Source organism: Pelophylax lessonae (genome assembly GCF_965119305.1).
Source record: "Pelophylax lessonae genome assembly, chromosome: 1".
Taxonomy (NCBI): Eukaryota; Metazoa; Chordata; class Amphibia; order Anura; family Ranidae; genus Pelophylax; species Pelophylax lessonae.
In genome coordinates this window covers 59,988,963-60,014,628 of record NC_138768.1, presented here as the reverse complement: position 1 = coordinate 60,014,628, position 25,666 = coordinate 59,988,963, and the positions used below count along the sequence as shown (strand labels likewise).

At 43.8% G+C, this 25,666-nt stretch overlaps 1 protein-coding gene across 1 annotated transcript in view; it reads right to left on the bottom strand.

The window, feature by feature from the left end:
* The window catches only part of LOC309569735 (uncharacterized protein), a gene marked incomplete at its 3' end in the record, with an annotated part of 83,019 nt that overhangs the window by 26,283 nt on the left and 31,070 nt on the right, over positions 1-25,666 (bottom strand). Inside the window, exons 3-5 of the mRNA XM_082275721.1 lie at positions 22,282-22,476; positions 13,599-13,805; positions 9,570-9,818 (exon numbers count right to left, since the gene is read on the bottom strand). Of these exons, the coding sequence (XP_082131847.1) occupies positions 9,570-9,818; positions 13,599-13,805; positions 22,282-22,476 (651 nt within the window). The remainder of the gene's footprint in view (positions 1-9,569; positions 9,819-13,598; positions 13,806-22,281; positions 22,477-25,666) is intronic.

Here is a 25,666-nt window from a genome sequence, read left to right as displayed (position 1 = left end):
ACGAACTCTGCGGCAGGACAGGTTCTGGGGAGCTTGGGTATTTTTCACCTCACCAGTGACTGTTAATGCGGGACGCATGCAGACTTCTGCGGCCATTCGATGAGATCACCAAACTGGTCAGTCACGGCCAGGGTGCCATCAGTGACATCGTACCTTACGCCTTCTTTCTGGAGCATGCATTGCGTTGTGTCATTGATCAAGCCATCGAGGATTAGGAGCAGGAAGATGAGGAAGTCGCAATTTTGGATGAATTTTCAGTGGGTGCTACTCCATCTGAGACAAGTCAACAGCAGGAGTCTGAAGAGGAGTCAGAGGAGGATGGTGCTGGGGGGGTTGAGGAGGAGCAAGAAGAGCATGCTTTAAACCTTTCTGGGATCCCTGGTGTTATCCGTGGATGGGGGGAGGAGAACGAGGACGACATTATCCTGGATGATGAGCTGGAAGAAGGCCACTACACCGCTTCCAGTCTAGTGCGAATGGGGGCCTTCATGCTCCAGTGTTTTAAGGAGGACCCCCGTATAAAAAGCATAAAGGCCAAGGACCAGTACTGGGTGGCAACGTACTTAGACCCCCAATACAAACAAAAAATGGCGGAAATGTTACCACAATCACAGAGGGCGGTCAGAATTCAGCACTTCCAGGCCTTGCTGCATGAAATGCTGCATTTTGCTTTTGCTTGCGCTGGCAGAGGAATTTCCAGTCACAGAGAGACAGTTGCGGGTAGCAATCCAACAGCGCCTGCAAGAAGAGGGCGGTTGGAAGATGTCTTGGTCACTTCAGATATGAGATCCTTCTTTCAGCCGAACCATCGACAGCTGTACTCCGGATCCAGCATCAGGGAACGCTTAGACCGACAGGTGTCCGACTACATTGGGTTAATGGCCGATGTGGACGCTCTGAGGAGTGATGAACCCCTGGACTACTGGGTGGGCAGGCTTGACCTCTGGCCAGAGCTTGCACAATTTGCAATGAAAATGTTGGCTTGCCCCCGTCCAGTGTCCTGTCTGAAAGGACGTTCAGCGTAGCAGGGGGGAACGTGGCTGATAAGCACTTATAAAAATGAATGAGGCATGGATCTCTGAGGAATTCAACACATGTGACCAATAGACCATGTTTCATTAAAATTCCTCATGCCAGGCCACAAATATCCGCCAGACCGCCATCCACTCACAGCAATTCCTGGACCTTGGCTTCGCTACATACAGCAGCATAAATGGCATTTCATGTCCATTGAATGGAACATTTTTGGGGCCTTTCAGGTCTGACAATTATTTTTTCTGTGAATGCCTAATGTACCTCCAGCCACAGAATTAAACTTTCTTAGCTGTCAGTTAAACCCATGTGGGCAAATTTTTGGGGCCTATACAGGCCGGCACTTACTTCTATATCCTGTGAATGCCTAATGTACCTCCAGCCACCAAATACTACGTTCTTAGCTGTCAGGTAAACCCATGTGGGCTAAGTTTTGGGGCCTATACAGGCCAAAACTTACTTCTGTATCCTGTAAATGCCTAATGTACCTCCAGCCACCAAATACTACTCTCTTAGCTGTCAGATAAACCCATGTGGGCTAATTTTTGGGGCCTATACTGGCCGACACTTACTTTTTTATCCTGTGAATGCCTAATGTACCTCCAGCCACCAAATACTACGTTCTTAGCTGTCAGTTAAACCCATGTGGGCTAATTTTTGGGGCCTGGAATGGCCGACACTTACTTGTGTATCCTGTGAATGCCTAATGTACCTTCAGCCACAGAATACAACATTCTTAGCTGTCAGGTAAACCCACGTGGTCTAATTTTTGGGGCCCCTTTCCTGGCCGACACTTACTTCTGTATCCTGTGAATGCCAAATGTACCTCCAGCCATCAAATACTACATTCTTAGCTGTCAGTTAAACCCATGTGGGCTAAGTTTTGGGGCCTATACTGGCCGACACTTACTTCTTTATCCTGAGAATAGCTAATGTGCCTCCAGCCACCAAATACTACGTTCTTAGCTGTCAGTTAAACCCATGTGGGCTAATTTTTGGGGCTTATACTGGCCGAGACTTACTTCTTTATCCTGTGAATGCCTAATGTACCTTCAGCCACAGAATACAACGTTCTTAGCTGTCAGGTAAACCCACGTGGTCTAATTTTTGGGGTCTATACTGGCTGACACTTACTTCTGTATCCTGTGAATGCCTAATGTACCTCCAGCCATCAAATACTAAGTTCTTAGCTGTCAGTTAAACCCATGTGGGCTAATTCTTGGGGCCTATACTGGCTGACACTTACTTCTTTATCCTGTGAATGCCTAATGTACCTCCAGCCACCAAATACTACGTTCTTAGCTGTCAGTTAAACCCATGTAGGCTAATTTTTTAGGCCTATACGGGCCGACACTTCTGTATCCTGTGAATGCCTAATGTACCTTCAGCCACAGAATACAACATTCTTAGCTGTCAGGTAAACCCACGTGGTCTAATTTTTGGGGCCTATACTGGCCGACACTTACTTCTGTATCCTGTGAATGCCTAATGTACCTCCAGCCATCAAATACTACGTTCTTAGCTGTCAGTTAAACCCATGTGGGCTAATTTTTGGGGCCTATACTGGACGACACTTACTTCTTTATCCTGTGAATGCCTAATGTACCTCCAGCCATCAAATACTACGTTCTTAGCTGTCAGTTAAACCCATGTGGGCTAAGTTTTGGGGCCAATACTGGCCGACACTTACTTCTATATCCTGTGAATGCCTAATGTTCCTCCAGCCATCAAATACTACGTTCTTAGCTGTCAGTTACACCCATGTGGGCTAATTTTTGGGGCCTATACTGGCTGACACTTACTTCTTTATCCTGTGAATGCCAAATGTACCTTCAGCCACCAAATACTACGTTCTTAGCTGTCATTTAAACCCATGTGGGCTAATTGTTGGGGCTTATACTGGCCGACACTTACTTCTTTATCCTGTGTATGCCTAATGTACCTTCAGCCACAGAATACAACGTTCTTAGCTGTCAGGTAAACCCACGTGGTCTAATTTTTGAGGTCTATACTGGCTGACACTTACTTCTGTATCCTGTGAATGCCTAATGTACCTCCAGCCATCAAATACTAAGTTCTTAGCTGTCAGTTAAACCCATGTGGGCTAAATTTTGGGGCCTATACTGGCTGAAACTTACTTCTTTATCCTGTGAATGCCTAATGTACCTCCAGCCACCAAATACTACGTTCTTAGCTGTCCGTTAAACCCATGTGGGCTAATTTTTGAGGCCTATAAGGGCCGACACTTCTGTATCCTGTGAATGCCTAATGTACCTTCAGCCACAGAATACAACATTCTTAGATGTCAGGTAAACCCACGTGGTCTAATTTTTGGGGCCTATACTGGCCGATACTTACTTCTGTATCCTGTGAATGCCTAATGTACCTCCAGCCATCAAATACTACGTTCTTAGCTGTCAGTTAAACCCATGTGGGCTAATTTTTGGGGCCTATACTGGCCGACACTTACTTCTTTATCCTGTGAATGCCTAATGTACCTCCAGCCATCAAATACTACGTTCTTAGCTGTCAGTTAAACCCATGTGGGCTAAGTTTTGGGGCCAATACTGGCCGACACTTACTTCTGTATCCTGTGAATGCCTAATGTTCCTCCAGCCATCAAATACTACATTCTTAGCTGTCAGTTAAACCCATGTGGGCTAATTTTTGGGGCCTATACTGGCTGACACTTACTTCTTTATCCTGTGAATGCCAAATGTACCTCCAGCCACCAAATACTACGTTCTTAGCTGTCATTTAAACCCATGTGGGCTAATTTTTTAGGCCTATACTGGCCCACACTTCTGTATCCTGTGAATGCCTAATGTACCTTCAGCTACAGAATACAACATTCTTAACTCTCAGGTAAACCCTCGTGGTCTAATTTTTGGGGCCTATACTGGCCGACACTTACTTCTGTATCCTGTGAATGCCTAATGTACCTCCAGCCATTAAATACTACGTTTTTAGCTGTCAGTTAAACCCATGTGGGCTAATTTTTGGGGCCTATACTGGCCGGCACTTACTTCTTTATCCTGTGAATGCCTAATGTACCTCCAGCCATCAAATACTACGTTCTTAGCTGTCAGTTAAACCCATGTGGGCTAATTTTTGGGGCCTATACTGGCCGACACTTACTTCTTTATCCTGTGAATGCCTAATGTACCTCCAGCCATCAAATACTACGTTCTTAGCTGTCAGTTAAACCCATGTGGGCTAAGTTTTGGGGCCAATACTGGCCGACACTTACTTCTGTATCCTGTGAATGCCTAATGTTCCTCCAGCCATCAAATACTACATTCTTAGCTGTCAGTTAAACCCATGTGGGCTAATTTTTGGGGCCTATACTGGCTGACACTTACTTCTTTATCCTGTGAATGCCAAATGTACCTCCAGCCACCAAATACTACGTTCTTAGCTGTCATTTAAACCCATGTGGGCTAATTTTTTAGGCCTATACTGGCCCACACTTCTGTATCCTGTGAATGCCTAATGTACCTTCAGCTACAGAATACAACATTCTTAACTCTCAGGTAAACCCACGTGGTCTAATTTTTGGGGCCTATACTGGCCGACACTTACTTCTGTATCCTGTGAATGCCTAATGTACCTCCAGCCATTAAATACTACGTTTTTAGCTGTCAGTTAAACCCATGTGGGCTAATTTTTGGGGCCTATACTGGCCGGCACTTACTTCTTTATCCTGTGAATGCCTAATGTACCTTCAGCCATCAAATACTACGTTCTTAGCTGTCAGTTAAACCCATGTGGGCTAATTTTTGGGGCCTATACTGGCCGACACTTACTTCTTTATCCTGTGAATGCCTAATTTACCTCCAGCCATCAAATACTACGTTCTTAGCTGTCAGTTAAACCCATGTGGGCTAATTTGTGGGGCCAATACTGGCCGACACTTACTTCTGTATCCTGTGAATGACTAATGTACCTTCAGCCACAGAATTCTACGTTCTTAGCTGTCAGGTAAACCCATGTGGGCTAATTTTTGGGGCCAATACTGGCCGACACGTACTTCTGTATCCTGTGAATGCCTAATGTACCTTCAGCAACAGAATGCATGCTTTTAGCTGTCAGGTAAACGCATGTGGGCTAATTTTTGTGGCCTGGAATGGCCAACACTTACTTCTTTATCCTGTGAATGCCTAATTTTTCAGAATGGAATTAAAAATCAATGGGTCTGTAAAGGTTCCGCCAAATTGTGGAATGGATGCGGACCCATTTTACAGATGTGGGAATGGATCCTATATGTATTAGACATGTATTTACCGGCTGCGGTCAGTTCTGACTGATTTATGAAAAAAAAAAAAATAATTTTTTGCGGTGAAAAAAAAAAAAAATTTAGGTCAACTTTTCCAATTGCAATACTTCTGTTATGACATTGTCCATGTGCTGGGACTATTTGTGCACAGATAGTATGTCTTTTGTGGCTGCAAATATGACCTAAAGGTTTTTAAAGTTCGCCTCCCATTAAAGTCAATGGGGCCCGCCACGAACTTGCTTTTCGCAGACTTTTGAGAAAGTTTGCGGCTGACATTCGCGAACCGCCCCGGCCGATGTTCGTCCATCTCTACTTTCTGCCTATCAGAGAGCAGGATCTGTGAGTTAGGTCTGCTCAGTGTGTTCAGTGTGTGATTCATTGGGTCTAGGGGGTGTTTCACACTGGTCCAATAAAGAGGCATATTGGACAGTGGGAGGAAACCTAACCAATGGACACATAGGCTTTGATACAGTCCTGGTGATTGGTAGAGACAGGTTGTCTCGGTGCATTCTGGGATACTGTATAAAAGCCAGGAGCACATGTGCTATGGGGTCTTTGGCTGGTGAACAGAGTCCCGGAGGGAGGGGGGCTGCTGCCTCCTCCTCTGTAGTTATGGCACATGGTCACAGGCAGTCGGCCTGGGGACCAGAGGAACAGAACTGAACCCAGAGGTCCAGGAGAGCTGACTAAAGGGGGAGAGACATTGGAGACCCTAGAAAAACAGTATCGTGAGTACAGGGGGTTGTGTCTATGGGCCTGACCTGAGGGGGGCCACCTCGGTGTAGAATAGTCAGAGGACGGGTGTCAGTGTGTCAAGTGAAAGAGGACACTAGGAGAGTATCCTGAAGATAATCTAGTCCATCAAGTCTTCTGGATAGAGACTTATTCTAAATTTACCTAGTCACAGGGAGAAACAGCAGCCTTGCTGCATCGTCAGAAATAGGAGTCCTCCGCATTGTGAATAGTTAACTTGGAGTATCCCACTATTCCCTTCTCCCATCCCTAATTTAAATAAAACACCAAAAACAACTACATACCCCTGGACTGATCATTCACTGAGCCAAGAAGTAAAGTGTTAATCAGTGCATGCTGTAATTGCTAATGGTAACCCAAGGGGACCCGAAGGTGTGGAATCCAGCAGTACTCAAGGGGGCAGTGTTACACATAGAATTTTCCTTGGTCTCCAGAGGCAATTTAAGATATCAGAGATATGCAGAGAAGGTAGATATTGGCTTATGCTGCCTACTCTATTCTCTTTGTATTAGAAAAGGAATCCCATTTTATTTAGATTTTTGGAACATTTTGCTGGTATTGTTATACTGATTGATGCTTGCTTTTTTTTATATTTTTATACTGCCTAATGCTTACTGGTTTTCTTATCTGTTTATACTGATTATTGCTGGTGAATTTTCTGATGCTGTTAATAAAATAACAAAGATGTTATACTTTCCTGCTCTGTGCAATGGTTTTGCACAGAGCAGCCACAATCCTCCTCTTCTGCCCCCTCTCCCAGCACTTCTGGATCCTCCTCACCCACCAAGTGCCCCCATGGAAAGCTGTTCTCTATGCGGGCACTCTAACGGACTCGTTCCTGAGCCATCATGTTTGTATCTATTGACACAGACAGGGTGTCTGGGCCCCCCAACCCCTCATCTTCACAGAATTTGATTGACAGCAATAGAAGCCAATGGCTATCAATCTGCTCAGTGAGGAGGGAGAGAGCAGAGATAGATGCTGCTCTCATGCACACCGATGGATCGAAATCGGGCTCAGGTAAGTATAGGGGGGTCGATGGGGGATTCTGTGACACAGAATTTTTTTTTTACCTTAATGCATAGAGTGCATTAAGGTTAAAAACCTTTAGGCTTTAGAACCACTTTAATCATATATCACATGACACAGGTGTTTGGACACTGGCAAATAGCAAAGCTTGACACTGCCCCCTACTCTTGAAATTGCCTCCGTTTATTGCTAGTGTTTATAGCAGCTGATGGACCTTTCTCTTTTTACTGAGAAAGACTTTTTTTCCTTAATGTATGAATTTCTACTTGAACTGTCTTCCTCTGCTCAGCCTCAGTGCTCTATAGCAGTGGCAATTTTCCAGATTAGTCCTTATTGATGCTTAAATTCCAGAGGAAGAGTACCTAGGCCCCAGTGAAAAAACATAGACTGCCTGTAAACTGATTTGGCACTGGATTGTATATGTGGTGCTCACTTTGACAGGCGGTTGAATCTGTGAATTAGCTTGTGGGGTGCTTTACAAGTCTAGGGCTGTGGTCTTCTCCTTGAAGACTCTAATGGATATGCCTCCTGGATAAGGTGAAGACTGAGACAGTTTTCCAGCTCGGCTCCCCATATGTGTTAGTTTCCCTATTGTGGGGGGACCCATGGTGCTGTCTCTTTGCTTTTTGGGGCACTAGAGAGACTGAGGAGCGGAGGGAGGTGGCTAGTGCCACTAGGAAGCACTGTGGGCATATATTAGTACAGGACACTCATTGAGCACATTGCTTTCTTCCTTGGATGTTTAGTGAAGGCCATCTGTCTTTCCATTGGGAAAACATAGCTAAACACAACACAATTTTGCTGAGCTCCTATACAGCACAGGCCACTTTGTGACCGGGGATCCCAAAGCCTCCAGGTTGTGAGACACTGCAGGTATAATCTTCATCCCCTTCATGGAGCTAGAGCTATAGAGTTTAATAATTGTGCACCATTGTAGGCCTGCCACTATGGGGATTGGGACTAGGGGGACTTCTCTACACAAGTTAATCTAAGGAGCATAAAACTGACTGACTGTCAGGCAAAATCTGGTTTCTAACTAACTGTTTCAGGGTCTCTGTAATCGGTACCTTTATGTCCAAGGAGGAATTCTCATCCACCTTTTCCACTGTGTTGGAACAGCTGGCATATATCCATAGGGATTTGCAGGGAGATGGTTATAAGAGGCCTAGGTCTCCCTCTCCAAAGGAGCTAACTTGTGATTTTCCCTACCACCCTTTCTTGGGTTGGATGAGGAGGAAATGAAGGAGGCAGGGTTCAAGGGAGCAGACTCCTTTGAGACAGACAAATCTTTTGAAGGGGATGACCAGGTCTCTTAAATGTCTCTCTCTCAAGGCCATTTTGAGGGCCCACAATGAGCACTCTCACAGAGGTGCTTTATAAGAACTTAAAACATTAGCCTCAGTGATAATGTACAGCAGACAGTGCAAGTCCTGCAGAACTTTGACTGGGTCCTCAAACACAAGAAGTTGACCCTGAAGCCATCACACCAACTGGAGCAATTAGAACCTTGTCCTGGATATGACCCTGACACATGTTTTCCTTCCTAAGGAACAGCTTTAGCCCACAGTGTGGAAGATGAGTTTCCTGAACACCCTTCCATTTGCTTCTACATTTTGTTGATTGTGTGTTTTCTTTATACTGCATGCTATTTTATTGCTGGACAGATTCACCAAAGGGCTCCTGTGCACAAGTCTACTTTTTACAAATTCTGGCCAAGTAAAAATACCTATTCATACCTATTCACTCTATGTTTATTGACAGCTAGACAGACATGAGCCATAGCTAGCTCCTACAGCACCCATCTGATCCACATATAATAAAAATGGACTCCTGAGTCCCAAAGAATCCTTGTGCAGCTGCATTGGATGCACAGCTGGTATGTTTTCCACATATGGTTTACTGGTTTTATGCAAAGATGTCAAAGGGTCTTGACAGAATAGTGTTTAGATACACATAAGACATTAAATATTCTGAATAATGCGTGCTTTTTTTTAGAAACCTCGTTTCTGTGTAAATAGCATAAATATATATATATACAGTGGGAAAGCCAACTATTATAGTTGTACAATTGTTGATAGGTTGCATACCCTCTCTGTTTGTCCTGGTGACCATTGTCACACACCTTATCTTCCACAAAGAATCCCCGACTGAGTGCAACCCCTTCTGTTTGTGGACAAAACCTACCTGTCTCCAATGGGACTCCATTGGGTTACCTGCTCCTAGCTGATATGTGCATTTTCTCTACCAAAACGAACTTCCCTAGGGTCACTTACAAGATTTACACTGTTTATTTTGTATTCTAATCTATGTATTTGTCTCTACTCCTTAGCAGGTACCTAAAGGAAATAGGTCTCTATGTAGCTCTGAAAGTATGAAAACCTGAATCCTGTAGGAACTGGTAACCTTACCTTTTTGCTACTGCAAGGTTTGACAGTTGACAAATCTAGAGCAGGATACTCAGTGGCAAAGGATGACTTACCCTAAGTGTGCTCGTCAGTATATCCTCATCGATTTCAGAAAACAACACGTCCAGCTCGGTGGTGAAAAATTCCTCAGAAGTTGAAAAATAAAGAGCCACGGTGGCCTTTGTGTCCCCAATATTCTTTATCCAGTGTATGCTGAGCCTGGGCACAAAGAACACCTGACCGCATGTAACGGTGAACGTCACAACATTGCCACTTATATTTGATTGCGTTCCTCCTTCTATTATACCGATCCACACTGTTCCCTTGAAAACAAAAGAAGAAAACTATTGTATAACCTTTATGTACAATACAGTCTCAAAAATTGGATGAGATCTGTCAGTCTTGTTGCCTTTGTAGAGCAGCGAAACTAGGGAGTAATTCTTCTCATCTTAGTCATCATTTATTTCAATTAAAGTGATTCGAAGGCAAGACATGTTTTTTTACCTTAATGCATTCCCTACTTTTAAGTAAAAAAAATTCTTACTACTTGCTACTTCCCCCAATACCTGACGCTTCTCTCGAGCGTTGTTCCTGGCTGCATTACTGTTTCTTTCCCTCTTCTCGCAAAACACAGAGTCAGCAACAGGAGTCAATGCCTCCTGCTGCTGTCAATCAATTCCTGTGAGGAGGGAGCAGTGGGTGGGGCCGAGCTGCACTGTGTGTGTCTATGGACGCACACAACTCAGATCGGGAGCATGACCGCACAGCACGCAGCTTTTTGCTATGGGTTGCTTGGTCACACTCAGAGAAGAGGAGCAGAGATTGCTGGCAAAGCAAGATCCATAAAGACATGGATGAGCAAGTTTGGGGTGGAGGAACTTGACTGGCCTGCACAGAGTCCTGACCTCAAGCCGATAGAACACCTTTAGGATGAATTAGAGTGGAAACTGCAAGCCAGGCCTTCTCCTCCACATCAGTGTCTGACCTAACAAATGCGCTTTTGGAAGAATGGTCAAACATTCTCATAGACACACCCCTAAACCTTGTAGACAGCCTTCCCAGAGGAGTTGAAGCTGTTTTAGCTGCAAAGGGTGGGCCAATTCAATATTGAACCCTATGAAGCTTAGTTCACATTGGTGTGACATGTGCTCCGACTTTTGAAAAGTTTCAATGAAGCTCCAACTTTGAGAGCACATGTCGCATGACATTTCAAAGACAATGTTTCCCTATGAAAGCCATCCTAACTGATCCGACTTGTGTCGCTCTGACTTTTGAAAAGGTTCCGGCGCTACTTTAGTCTGACCTGGGTGCAATTGGAGCACATGAGGCCAGGAAAATGGGGGGCGAGCGAGTGAGCTCCCCCCCTCCAGAACCATACCATGCCACATGCCCTAAACACGGGGGGGGGATGCTTTGAGGCAGGGGAGCTCTGCCCTCCCCCCCACCCTAAAGCACCTTGTCCCCATGTTGATGGGGACAAGGGCCTCTTCCCCACAATCCTGGGCTGTAGTTCTGGTGGTCTGCGTGCAGGGAGCCTATTGGAATCTGGAAGCCTCCTTTAAGAAAGGGGGCCCCCAGATCCTGCCCCTTCTTATGTGAATTATGGGGTACATAGTACCCCTACCCATTCACTCAAAAAAAACAAAAAAGTGTAGTTTAAGAAAAACAGGAGGCAATTTTTGACAGGTCCTTTATTAAAAATTAATAATGTCCCCCGTTGTAGCTCCAACATTAATCAAAATGTCTCCCGCCATAGACCTGATGAAGGCTCCCACTGTTCTGGCAACTCTGGTGTCTGACGGTTCTTATAAACTATGGTTAGTGGCCATACGGTGACATCACCCAAAGAACCCGTCCCTGGGGCAGGGTCTCCGGGTGACGTCACTGCATTTCCATGTCCCATAATTATATAAGAAATGTCAGACACTGCAGCCAGAACAGCGGGAGCCTTCGGTGTGGGGAGAGTGTTTTTTTTTTTTTACAGGGTGGCGGCGGCGGGGACGGCCAACGTGATTGACATTGGAGCTATCACAGGGGACATTATTAATTTTTAATAAAGGGTTTATCAAAAATTGCCTCCTGTTTTTCTTACACTACACTGGGTTTATTTTGGTAAATGGGTAGGGGTACTGTGCACTCCATACTCATTCACATGGGGGGGCAGGATCTTAGGGCCCCCTTCTTAAAGGGGGCTTCCAGATTCTGATAAGCCCCCTGCCCACAGACCCCCACAAACACATCCCCTGGTTGTGATGCAGAGGCCCCCCTGCCCCCAAAGCATCCCCTCCCGTGTTGAGGGCATGTGGTCGGGTATGGTTCAGGAGTGGAGGGGGCACTCGCTCATCCCCCCCCCCCCACCCATCCTGGCCTGCCAGACTGCATGTTTGGATAAGGGTCTGTCATAGATTTTTGGGGGGAAACTTTCTAAACAATGGGCCAGTTTACTGTTCTTTAAACCTTAGGGAGGCTGGATCGTGGCCAATGGGAGTAGAAAATGTCCCAACTTCAGTGGAAGTAAACAATTCTTCATTGTTGGTGTCAGTGGGACTACCACTGCCCCACCATTGGTGTCAGTGGGAGGTATAATGCCCCATAATTGGTATCAGTGGGAGGTATAGTGCCCCATCATTGGTGTCAGTGGGAGGTATAATGCCCCATAATTGGTATCAGTGGGAGTAATAGTGCCCTATCGTTAGTGTCAGTGGGAGGAGTAGTACCCCATCATTGATGTCAGTGGAAAGAATACTGCCCCATTGTTGGTGTCAGTGGGAGGAATAGTGTCCCATCATTGCAGTCAGTGGGAGGAATAGTGTCCCATTGTTGATGTCAGTGCAGGAATTATTGTCCTATTGCTAGTGTCAGTGGGAGGAATAGTGCCATATTGTTGATGTCAGTGCAGGAATTATTTTTACATAGTTAGTGAGGTTGAAAAAAGACATCCGTCCATCCAGTTCAACCTATGATGTGCGTGTGTGTTGCTGTTAACCGTACATTGTATGTTGTGGTCTTTAAGGTGCCCATCTAATAGTTTTTTGAAACTGCTTGTGGAAGAGAATTCCACATCCTTACTGCTCTTACAGTGAAGAACCCCCTACGTATTTTAAGGTTAAACCGTTTTTCCTCTAGTTTTAGTGAGTGGCCACATGTCTTATTGTATTCCCTTTCTCTGAATAGTTTATTTCTTATGCTAGAGTCGCCAGTACAGTATTTGTACATTGATATCATACCCCCCCTCTCAATTGTCTCTTCTCCATAGAGAATAAGTTCAGTGCTTGTAGTCTTTCCTCATAGCTGATGTCCTCCATTCCCCTAATTATTTTTGTTGCCCTTCTCTGGACTCTCTGCAGTTCCAGCACATCCTTTCTGAGGACCGGTGCCCAGAACTGGACAGCGTACTCCAGATGTGGCCGGACCAGAGTCTTGTAGAGTGGGAGAATAATCTCTTTATTTCTGGAGCGAATCCCCTTTTTTATACATGCCAGTATTCTGTTGGCTTTGCTTGCAGCGGCTTGTTATTGCATGTCACTGCCAAGCCTGTTGTCGACCTACTGGTAGGTCCTTTTCCATCCTAGACTTACCCAGAGGTTTCCCCCCTAATGAGTAGCTTGCTTTCTGGTTTCTGGCACCCAAGTGCATTACTTTACATTTATTGTCCTTTTGTTGGTGTCAGTGGGAGGAATAGTGCCCTATTGTTGATGTCAGTGCATGAATTATTGTCCCATTGTTGGTGTCAGTGGGAGGAATAGTGCCCTATTGTTGGTATCAGTGCAGGAATTTTTGTCCTTTTGTTGGTGTCAGTGGGAGGAATAGTGCCTTTTTCAGTGGAAGGAAGTGGAAGGCCAGATAAAGGCAAGCAAAGGGTCACGTTTGGCCCCCGGGCCGCAGTTTGGAGACCACTAGTTTAGTAAATTGAGTCTCCTGCGTGTTATGACAGATATATGTATTACAGATAGAGCAGTAAATACAGATTTCTATTAACACAGACAAGAAGAGGATTGTACATTGCATATAGAAAATCTACATTTGTGCCATGCCTATTTTCCTACATTTTGATTAAAATAACATCTATTTACAGTTGTTCAGCCATATATTTCTGTAGTTACCTGAATGACAAACCCGTGAACATTGGCCTGCAGATTCCAGTGGGGGACACGTAGCCCTCCGGGTTTTAGATATAAAACACATAAGGATATTCCGGATTGATGGTTATGGATGGATGTTCCGAAAATGAGCTCTTCTAAACTTGTATAATTCGACTGGTTCTCTCTGTACTTCGCACATTGGATCCCTCCTCCCTCAAATGACTCATTCTATGGAAAGTAAAAAAACAATGTAAATATACTAAATAATATAATTAAACATTTTTTACACTGTTAATGAAGACCTCACATCAGACTAAAAATCACCTCCAACCTCTGTAATATTGGATTGCGCATTGTTTTTTTCAAATGCCTCTTTATACATTGACATACCCCCTTTGACCCAGTCTGTCCAGACAGTATGATCATCTGCTGAAATGTCACCATCCACAGGCAGCTTAACACTTCAGTAAGACACAGAAGTTGATTCCAAAAAATTTTACTTCAGCTAATTGCAGAACAGAGGATGTTTTTCCAGTCTTTTCAAGTGAAAGAAGGCAATGACTTTCCTAGGCTCTGTCTCTGCAAAATACTAACACTGATTGAGGGAACATGGAAGAACTGGGTAGGGTCTAGCTAGGACTAAACTTACTAGCATTAAACAGGAGACATAAAAGTGGGGCAGAGTACACATCACCATTGAATAGAAATGTATAGTGTAACAGACCCCCAATACTTGGACCAAGTATTTCTGTCTTAGGTCCCCAGAATCTCAAGTGATGCAGTCCTGGCCCCTCAATTCCCCCCAAACATCAGCCTCCAGCTTGATGAAGGGTAAAACAAATTACACTTTATTCACCAACTCACTTGCAATATATACAGTTTTAGGAGCTTGATTACATCATGCAAATGTATGGTATACAGAACATAATTAACATATCTGGACAGACACAAGTGAATGACATTGCAACATTTTCATAATTAATTCAACAAACAACTAGCCCAAAACATAGCCGAATACACATTCCTAGAAGCTTGAACACACCTCACCTCTAAACAGATGAAAGCAGAAGATATAGGCTCCCAGACTGCACGTCTCCACCTTCAAGACACCTTATTATAACTGTCAATACACATCCCCACAGTAGACGTCATTAGCATCTCTTTAGACCTCAATGTGTGGAGAAGTCCTCTGCTGCAACAGGCACCTTTAGGCCTGTAACATTGATCCCAGTCTATGTCTGTATCTTGGGGTGACATGGATTTGAGTCCAAAGCAACACTACTCCCAATGTCCCCCAGCATATACCCCCACACAGAGGTGCACTGCCCTACAAGCCAGGGCCCATAGTCCGTGGGCAGGAGGCTGGCCTCCACACTCCACACACACGAATGGGCATTCGTCACATATAGTGAATATTGTTATATTGCTTGCAGGAATCTGCAGAAACAGGAAAGTTTTTGGAGACAAGCCCAACAGTATAGGGAACACAGAGATGTATAGTAACGAAGTAGAACTACTTAAGTACTGTACTTAAGTACCGAAATGCGGTATCTGTACTTTCCTAGAGTAGAATTTTTTTCTCCTACTTCTACTTTTACTTCACTACATTTTTTCGATGATTTCGATACTTCTACTCAAGTATTTTTTTTTTGTGCTGCATAGTTACTCGTTACTTTTAAAAAAATTACCACTGCCAGAACAGTAGATGGCAGGTTGCATAAAGCTCAAAAAAATGTGTATAATGTCATTTGTAAATCAGCGCATACGAAAATAAAGGCTGTGTATAATAAAAGCTGCTATACCAAATCTTTCCAATAAAAAGAAAATATGAAACAAACAAATAAATGGTGCTACAGCGCTTAAAGTGCATCAAGAAACTACTAACAAACACAGGTTAATCATTTGAATAAATCATTTGAAATAATAAAAACAATATGATGTTCATACTTTTGACTTCTTTCTTTAATAACTACATAACACAGTACTTGTACTTCTACTTTCAGTACTTGAGTAGAAATTTTTTTTCAAAACTACTGGTACTTTTTACTTTTAGTACTTAAGTAGCAAATTTTTTGAAAAAACTACTTGCAATACTTAAGTAAAAAAAATGTTGAATACTTTAGTACTTCTACTTAAGTAACTTTTTCTGCGAGCACTTCCACTTCTACTCAAGTAATTTTTTGATCGAGCACTTGTACTTTTACTCAAGTAGAAATTTCGAGTACTTTATACAAGTCTGAGGGAACATTGCTAGTTTCTTTCTTGTGTGGGCAGTCCAGCTGCGTTTACATTTTTCTGGTTGGCTAACTCCTTTTGATAATGTCTGACTAAACAACTTCAGTGTCTGTGCAGTGTACTAATGGTAGCATAAGAGCCTGTGATCTTTTGCCTTGGCTTTAGGTCACATGAACTTGTGAGCAGCAGGCTGTTAAAGTGGTTGTAAACCTCAGACATGAAATATGAACAAAGCATATTCCTCTAGTGTGTACTTGTCTCAATTAAGAGTACTAAGTGTCATTTCTGTCTTCTGCTTTATTCCTCTGCTATCAGCATAAATCACTTCTGACAAGTTTTCCTGACACCAAGAGATAAAAAGGTGACAGGGAAAGGATCTCCAGCACACAGCCTGTGATTGACAGCCTTAGCTCTGTTCCTGTGTGCTTTGTGAAGGGGGTTATGTACCCTCCAATCACTGAGCTCCAATCTCCTCACTGAGCTCTGCAGTGTGTAACTTCAACTCCCTACTCCCTGCTTTCCGAAAGCTCATACAAGCTTTATAAATTCTGGACTTTTTTTTGTTGTTTAATATATTATTATTGAGAAGAACAGTCATAAAAATTACATTTACATACCCAGAAAATACGTTAAAAGTTAGAAGACACGGGAATCCAAAAACAAAATAACAACTGAATAAACTAGTAGAAAGCAACAGTCCCAGTAGAGAAAACATGTAAGCCTGAGGTAATCAAAACCAATTGGTAGTAAAAATCAAAGAGTAAGTAGGGTGTTTTATGAGTGAAAGGGAGAAAGGGGGAAGAGGAAAAGATGACAGATAAAAGTAAGTTTGGGAGGAAGAAAAGAGTGGAAAGGAGAAAATTAGAGAGATTGAGGAAAAAGGAAGAGAGGGGAGAGAAAGAGGATACAACGAAGAGAGAAGAAGACATTGAGGGTTGGCAACTTCATTCTAAGGTACACAATAGGTGTCAAACGGTACAATAATGCATGAGCACATTAAAAAATCATGTAAAACAGGTGCTCATATAGGGGGTCCAAGAAACTGGGCGTATTGTGGTGAGCCTTTGAACTGCACCCTAGTGGCCCAGATTTTGTAGCTTTGATCCATTTTTCCTCTCAAGATGTAAGTCAGTTCCTCTAGTAAGGCAGTCAAATCTACCTTTTGTAGCCATTGTCGCATAGGAGGAAGTTCTAGGCGGCCCCAGAAAGCAGGGATCAGGGCTTTGGCAGCGTTTAGAAGGTGCGGAATAATAGATAGTTTATAGGAGCTTATTGGTTCAAGCATGCAGTGAAATAGGACTGACTATGGGTCGAAGGGGATTGTGATCAGTGCTGTATCTTGGCCTAGGCCAACAAGGCCCAGGCCTAGGGCAGCACTTTGCAGGGGGGCAGCAAAAAACCTGATGGGGCCGCACTGATATGCTGCCCTGATGGGCACTGATATGTTGCACTGATGGGCACTAATAGACTGCACTGATGGCCACTGATGAGGCGGGACTTATAAGCTGCACTGATAGGGCTGCACTGATATGATGCACTGATAGGCTGCACTGGTGGCCACTGATGGGGCTGTACTGATGGCCACTCATGAGGCTGCACTGATATGCTGCACTGATGAGGCTGCACTGATGGGCAGTAATGAGGCTGCACTGATGAGCATTGATAAGGCTGCACTGATGGACACTGATGAAGCTGAACTTATGGGAACTGATGAGGCTGCACTGATAGGCACTGATAGACTGTGGTTGTGGTCTGTGGTTTACAGATTACAAGGCGGGTCATAAACAGGAAAGGGTGTGTCATTTACAGGAAGGGGTGGGTCATATTTAAATTAGGGGTGAACAAAGTTTAGTGAGGCCTAGGGCAGCACAAAACCTAAATACATCACTGATTGTGATCCCTGTGATCCGGGTGATATGATTGAGGATATCTTTCCAAAACTGCTGTATAAGGGGGTAGCTGTAAGACCACAATTTCTCCAGCATAGGAGGGAGTTCGTCAGGAACATCGCATGTAGTTTAGATGGAGTATGATGCCATCTGGTCAAAAGTTTGTAGTTAACTTCCACAGTTCTAGTGGATATGGAGGATGTTAACGCTAGTTGTAGGATTACAGACGTTTGGGATTCAGTGAGGGGTAAGTCCAGGTTTTGTTCCCATTTGAGCATAAACGCCGGGCAATCGGGATAGTGTAAGTTCCTTAAGTGCCTTGTAAAATAAAGAGATTGCATGCGAAATGGGATGCTTGAGATGGAGGATGGATTCCACTGGGTTGAGATCCGCTAGGCTGTGTAGAGGTCGAGGAAGCGATCGCAAGAATCCAGACAGCTGATGATGTCTCCACCAATCCAAGGGGGTAGGCTGTCGTGGGCTCAGGATGTCTTGTAAAGGTTTAAGTTGTTCGCCTTTAAGGACATGGTGGAGCAGTAGGGCAGAGTCAGTTTTCCACAGTTTGAATCCATGATCCATAGAGCCAGGAAGGAAAAAGCCTTGGTCCAGGAGAGGCATAAGAGGTGAGTTATAGTTCCAAGAGAATTTTTTGTGTAATGAATCCCAAATGTCCAACGTAGAAATGGTTAGGGGAGAACATAAAGGTGAGAGGGATTAGTTATTGGTGGGGAATCCAGGGTATCCACGACAGGTCAGTGCCACTGAAGTGCTGTCCCAGTTGTACCAATACTTTGGCATTACTCGCACATTTTCAATCTGAAATCCTAGATAAAGCTACAGCAAGGTAATACAGTTTCATATGCCGGAGGGTTAACCCACCTAAAGGTTTGGGGCGGTATAGTACTGTCCTGACTACTCTAGGGTGTCTCCCTTTCCAGATGAATCTGGAAATCATTCTTTGTAGCACAAAGAAGAACCCCACCAGCACCCCCATGGGCAACATTTGGAACAGGAACAAGAGGCGGGGGAGAATGGTCATCTTGATTACATTCACTTTCCCTAGCCAAGAATGAGGGATGGAGGACCATTGGTGTACAAGGGATTTAATGCTATTAAGTAATGGGATATAGATAAAACGAAAGAGGATATGGAGCTTGGGCGTGAGATGGATACCCAGGTATTGTAAGCTATGTTCTTGCCATCGGAAAGGGAAAGAAGAGCATAAGGTGGCTTTATGGGCCTCCCAGAGTAGCGAAGGTGCCGTAACAGAAGTGGCATTATCAGTGAAGTATTGTGTTAGGACAGAAGATAACGAAGCCACATTTACAGGATTCGCTATTAGTGAGTCATTCAGTCACCAGTGAGAGGGGTGGGGAGAAAGAGAGGATAGGACTAACAAGACCAGGACCGGGGCATGATCCAATATGGACATGTGCCCGATAGAGGCCGAGCGTACCCAGGGGAGATAATGGTGATTAATGAAAATAGCATCTATCCGTGATTATGAATTGTGTGTCTTAGAAAAATAGGAATAATCCCTTGTTTTGGGGTGTAACAGTCGCCAGATTTCAATAAGCTGGAGTTCATGGAATCAATTCTTAATGAAGGCTAGTCTCTTGAAGGGGACAGTCGTGCGACCCTGGGAGGTGTCTAAAAGCGGGTCAAGGGACATATTAATGTCACCTGCCAGGATTACAACACCCTTCGCGAAATCTGCTAGTTTAGACAGTATTTGGGACATGAAGGAGGATTGGTGTACGTTCGGGCAAAAGATATTCGCAAAGGTGCAGATGGAGGTGCCGATGGAGCCTCGTAAAAAAAAAATACCTGCCACAGTCATCAGCCAACATTTCGTCAAGTTGAAAGGGTACATGTCTGTTGAAGCCGATAGCGACCCATTTGGCCTTATTCGTTTCTGAAAGACCATAGTACCATGTGGGAAAGGTGGGAGAGTAAAGTTTAACTGCAGTATAATGCGTAAGATGCGTCTCCTGTAGAAAGGCTACAGAACAATGCAATATTTTAAGTTCCCCCATAACCAGGTGTCTTTTGGTAGCAAAATTTAACCCCCTGATGTTATATGAAAGGATCTTCAGGGACGCCATTGGATCAACAGATCATGCATCGCACACAGATTATTAAAGCCAACCTCGGCATTATAGAAGAGAGAAAGAGTAGAGGAAAGAAAGAAGAGGGGGGGGGAGAAAAGAGAAAGAGGGGTCAACTTTTCAGAGCAGTAATAAAAGTACAATAAATGGTGGGAGAGTACAAAAAATCACGCATATACCAGTACATGCCGTGTTCCCAGCAGGGAAGACCAAGCCAGGCCGCCAACCAGATCTGCAAAACAGAGCTGGTAAAAAGAAGGGGTAGGCAGACCAGCCTGGCTGACCCCACAAGGAGGGGGGCGAGGAGCCATAACATGTAGCTTAAACAATAACCATAAACAGGGCCCTGCTTAGCACATGACTACAACAAACATAACATGAAACAAGAAAATGAGCGAGCAATGCCAAGGGCAACTGGTTCAAGATAGGGGTGGAAACCAGTAAACAAATATGCAGAGGTCAGCAACCAGACATGTCAGGTGGAGAGATATGAGAAGGGTAAACCTGTAAAGGTACTCAGCCATTTTTCTGAGCAGAGCCCGGCAAAGAAGAACGTTTCTTCATAGAGGGTGTCTTGCACCATTGGGTCTCAAACTGTGCTTGAAAGGAGGGTATTGAGTCATGCCAACCTGGTAATTCCACTAACGGCAGTTGGAGATCTTGACAGAAGGCTTTAAGATCTTCAGGGATTCTGAAGGTAGCAGATTTGCCATTTTTTGTGGCAATGAGACAGGACGAGAAGCCCCATTTATAGGTGGCACTGTCTACCCGCAGTTCTTCCAAGAGTGGTTTGAGGGCCCTGCGGCGCTCCAAAGTTTCTTTAGAGAGGTCTGGGTAGATATTGAGGACGGCACTATCAAAATCTATGGGTGCAGAGCCCCGCAATTAAGTCATGATGGCATTTTAATACAAACGGCATATCACATCCCTGGGAATTTCAGAGGCTAAATTGTGCGGCCGCAGGGCACGGTGAATCCTGTCAAACTGGAGTGGTTCTGTGACCTGCTTACCCAAAATAGTGTTAAAGATGCCTTGGACTGTAGCAGCAAGGTCCTCATCCCTGGTTGCCTCTGGCAACCCCCGAATGCGGAGGTTGTTGCGTATATTCCTATTTTCAAGATCCTCTAACTTATAGAGGGTGGCTCTGTGGGCCATGGCCAGTTTGGTGACAGTTTGCTGCAGTTCTTTAATGGCCTCTTCCTGGGAATCATGCCTCTTCTCAGAGTCCTCCACTCTGACCAAAAGGTGGGATAGGTCATACCTTATTGTTCCCAAGTCCTTTTTTTATAGACTTTTCCAGTCCATGAAACATCCCTGCTATCTCTAGTTTAAGATCCCTTATGAGATAGGGCATATCTGAGCCTGTGGGAGAGCCAGGGTCATCCATCAGTTCAGAGTAGAGAGAGCAGAGCAGAGAGGCCTAGGCACGTGAGCAGGGCCGCTCTTACCGGCGGGATCCGGATCCGTGGCGAGGAACTTTTTGATCGATCCAGAGGGCCCCGGTTTCACTGCCGACCGTCTCCCCGAACATTTACCGGTGTTGGAGCGGAGACCTGTAGATTTAGACGGCATTACTCAGCATCTGTAGTCGTGGCGTGGACGAAGCTCTGTTCAGAAGCGACCGCTCGGCGCCATGCGGAAACCACGCTCCCCAAAATTCTGGACTTTTAAATGGATGTAGAGAAGAGAAGACTGCAGCTAAACAGGTACAACTTATGTAAGAGGATTTGTTTCATCTCTGTGTATCACCTAAGACCAGTCACTTGTTGTATATATGGGTTTACAGCAACTTAAACTCGACAAAAAGAGGTGTTTTTTACTTTAAATTTCATAATTGCATTATAGTTATTTCATTTATTTAAATATGTTGATATGTGCTGGGTATACTTTCATAGTTCCCAACTGTCCCTAATTTCAAGGGACTGTCCCTGATTTGAAACAAAGTCCCTCTGTCCCTCTTTCCTCCTCATTTGTCCCTCATTTTAGTCTGATCTATATAATTGTATATAAAATGCACTTTTTATCTTTCAAAAAGTGTTTCCCAGTGCTAAACCTTTCATCCAATTCCTAAATTGCCGCATTTGTACTGTTCCAAAAGCCGGTTTAACTAATCATTTTTTTGTTTAATTCTTTAACCACTTGCTGACCAGCCGCCGTGGTTGTATGGAGGCGGGTCGGCAGGTTCCCACGAATCGCCCGTGACTTCATAATTTGCTTGAAGCTGTTCAAGAGGTGATTCCACTTGTATATACAGCATGTTTATTCTGAGTTTATTTTGCATGTGCAGCACTTAAAAAATAATGTTGCTGTCTAGCAAAGTCAATAAAAAACATTTTCAGTTTTCATTTGGGTTCCTATAACCAATTTACTCTACATTTACATACATGCAGTCATTGCCAGATAAAAATCACAAAAATAATAAACGGTGTAATAAGGCAGTTACTCCCCAGGAATAAAGTGATTTTGCCCTACCTTTATTTTTGAGAGGGAAAAAACATATTCCAAGCAACTTTTCGGATCACTGGGATCTTCAGTATTTCCATTGGTGTTTGTTGGAAAACGGTCCATTAAAACAAACACAGTGGTCATGACTCCAACGGCAGTGGCGATGGCGCACATCAAACCACAAATGAGAAAGATTTTCCATGGTTCCAGGGATTGACAACACTAGAAGAGTAATAAAGAGAATTCATAAAGGCAGTGTTCACTCGAAGCTACGAAGGCTAGTCTGTAAATGAAATAACTAAATATTTTCATTCTCATTTTAAGGGTCATATGCAGTATGTAGAAATAATGCCTGCTCGGAATGTGGCAGTGTAGTACTACCCCCAAATGAGCCACTGTAATTGAACCAGTTCTCTTCCAAGATTGATGCAGAGGCAGCCAAGCACATGGCAACAGTCCAATTTACTCTTGGCTCAATAATCAGTCTAGGGAATTTCCTTTTAGTATTTTTATTGCTAAAGAACTTGGATGGGGTATAGAATGTTATGAGATACTGCAGATTTACTGAATATGCTCAGGAGGACACTCCACTTTGCTAAGCCTCCCTGAACAGTCTCTGAAATGGAGCAAATAAAGATGGTAGAACTGAGTTCCTTTTTAGAAGCTATCTGGACAGAACTAGCACTGGCTCTTTCACCCAAAGGAACACAGCGCAGTCGCTAGGACCCTGAGCTCAGGTCAGTACTCACAATATCACAGGATCAGCGGATGCCTCCTTCCAGTATCTACCGGACACTCTTCAGAGAGAGAGTTTGAGCCTCACAATGCCACAGGACAGTTAGACCCATTTCAACTTTCACTGGGCACTCTTCAGTGAGCTCTCCAGGCCAGGTCCTTTGGCAAAATTTCCAGAAATAGCTTCAGAATTTTATAAGTAGCCCCCCAGCTATGCCACAGCTGGGACCTCAATAAACATGCAGCACGCTCCAGCAGTCTGCCCGGAGGGGCAGAGCCCCTAAGGCTGGGAACTCCTCCAGCAGGACAAGCCAGGCTGCTCCAAGCCTCAGACTATTTATGTGCTCTCCAGCAACCTACTGGGCCCACCTCCCCAGGGATTGGCTGAAGCATGATAAATATTCAAGCTGCCCATTTGCCTTGCCCAGCCTTCTATGTTCCAGAAGCCTCTAGAAAGAAGAGTAGAGCAATCAAACTTGCAGCCTGTGAGATCCAAAACAGCCACAGCTGTTTCACTGCTTACAGAGGAACCAAAAACTAAATTTGCCTAAGGGCCCTTTCACACAGGCTGTTCGATCAGGTCCTCCTGTCCATTTGTTAGGCGGACCTGATCAGACCCTCCATTCACCCCTATGGAGCGGCAGATGTCAGCGGTGACCTGTTGGTAATCCTCTATTTCCTGGAATAATTCATATAGACGTGGAAGTCCCTCAACGCGACTCGGTACTTTGGATCAGGTGCATACCGCACCATCACTTCAAACATTCTCCCGTGGTGCAGCCTCACTTCCCGCACAACCCGGAAGTGTACTCCCAACTGCCGAAGTGATGCTCCACTGTAAGGAAATAGACATGGGCTGGGTTCACTGGCTGGGTGGAACGTGCCGTGTGACGTCTAAGCGTTTCGTAAGTTTCGTATGCGTGACGCACGCTTCTTCAGGACCCAGGGAATGTACCTGTTTGATATATCTTTTCATGCGGGTCTTCTTTGATACCCATATGTTTACATAATATTGGGGTAAACCCAATTATATACTATATACTCATATGTTATCCAACTATACACATTCTTTGAATGTATGTATGAACTGATTGGACATTTTTTCCTCATATATATATATATATATATATATATATATATATAGAGAGAGAGAGAGAGAGAGACCTTTTCCACTCTGATTTTTCTGGATATTTGATACATATCCTATCTTGTTGGATTGTAAAAATTGGATTCTATCTTCCAATCCACCCCACCGTCTGACTTTTTGTTTTTAAGGCCTTGATGATCGGTAGGTCCCCTTACTGTTATTATTTTTTGTTGTTTTTTTAAACTAAATAAGACACAAGTAATATTATAATATTATTTATGCCAATTGTTAATATGGAGATACTAATATCCTTTATGGATATATATAGAGATATATTTCTCTTTTTCCCCCCCCTTTTTCTTTTTTTTTTTATATACTATTAGGGACCTTCCACCTACCCCTACATTCAGATATAATTTGGGCCGTCCATGCCCGCCTGGGGGACTTGGTTTGCCACTAGTCGGTTCCATCAGCCAGCCTATCCACAAGCAGCCCTACAGGTGGGAACATTCATGTCGCTTTGATTTTCATACCCATATGATACACTTCTCTGTATATTTGCATGCCTTATCTAATTTCTTAGAGGAACTTCCTCCTTCTTGAATGTACTTATAATGGCAATAAATTTTATACAAATATCAAAATAAAATTGTTGTAAATATCTGCATATTAATTCTTGTTTCAATTACCCTGCAGTTGTCCCTCTGAATACTATTGTGTACCCCTGCACCCCTGAAGAAGCGGAATACCCCCTGAAACATGTTAGGTAGTGGTAGTAATTACCCTGAGGAAGTTATTCTAGAACTTACCAGGCTATCTTGGTCTTCTGGCACTTCCTTATGGTTCAAACACAATCCAACAAGTGTATGAGGTTACAGCTTTATTGACCTGTTTTTTTACTTGGACTAATACTTGTCCTTAATGTTCTTGTATGTTGATTTTTTCTTTTGTCTTTCCCTTGTTGTTATTGTCAAATAAAATATATGTTTTTATACAAAATATACTATACTAGTTTTTTCTAGAATACATCTATTATTGGTCATTGACGGTACCTTTAAAATCCCGACCCTTGCCCCATATCCTTTCTTGTCTATTTTTTGATCTCAGAAAACTAGAATATTACATAAGACCAATAAAAGGGTTTTTAATACAGAAATGTTGGCTTACTGAAAATCATGTCCATGTACAGTATAGTATGCACTCAATACTTGATCGGGGCTCCTTTTGCATGAATTACTGCATCATACAGCGTGGCATGGAGGCGATCAGCCTGTGGCACTGCTGAGGTGTTATGGAAGCCCAGGTTGCTTTGATAGCGGCCTTCAGCTTGTTTGCATTGTTGGGTCTGGTGTTTCTAAACTTACTCTTTACAACACCCCACTGATTCTTTATTGGGTTTAGGTCAGGCAAGTTTGCTGACCAATCAAGCACAGTGATAACATGATCAATAAAGGATAAGGCCACCCTAAAACTAAAATCCCTGCATCTATAGATCTCCACAATCTAAGACTAACCTATCTAGTCCTGTAAAGAAGAAAACAGTATACATACCTTTTTTTGACGCTGATCCTACTCAATGTAAAGCAGATG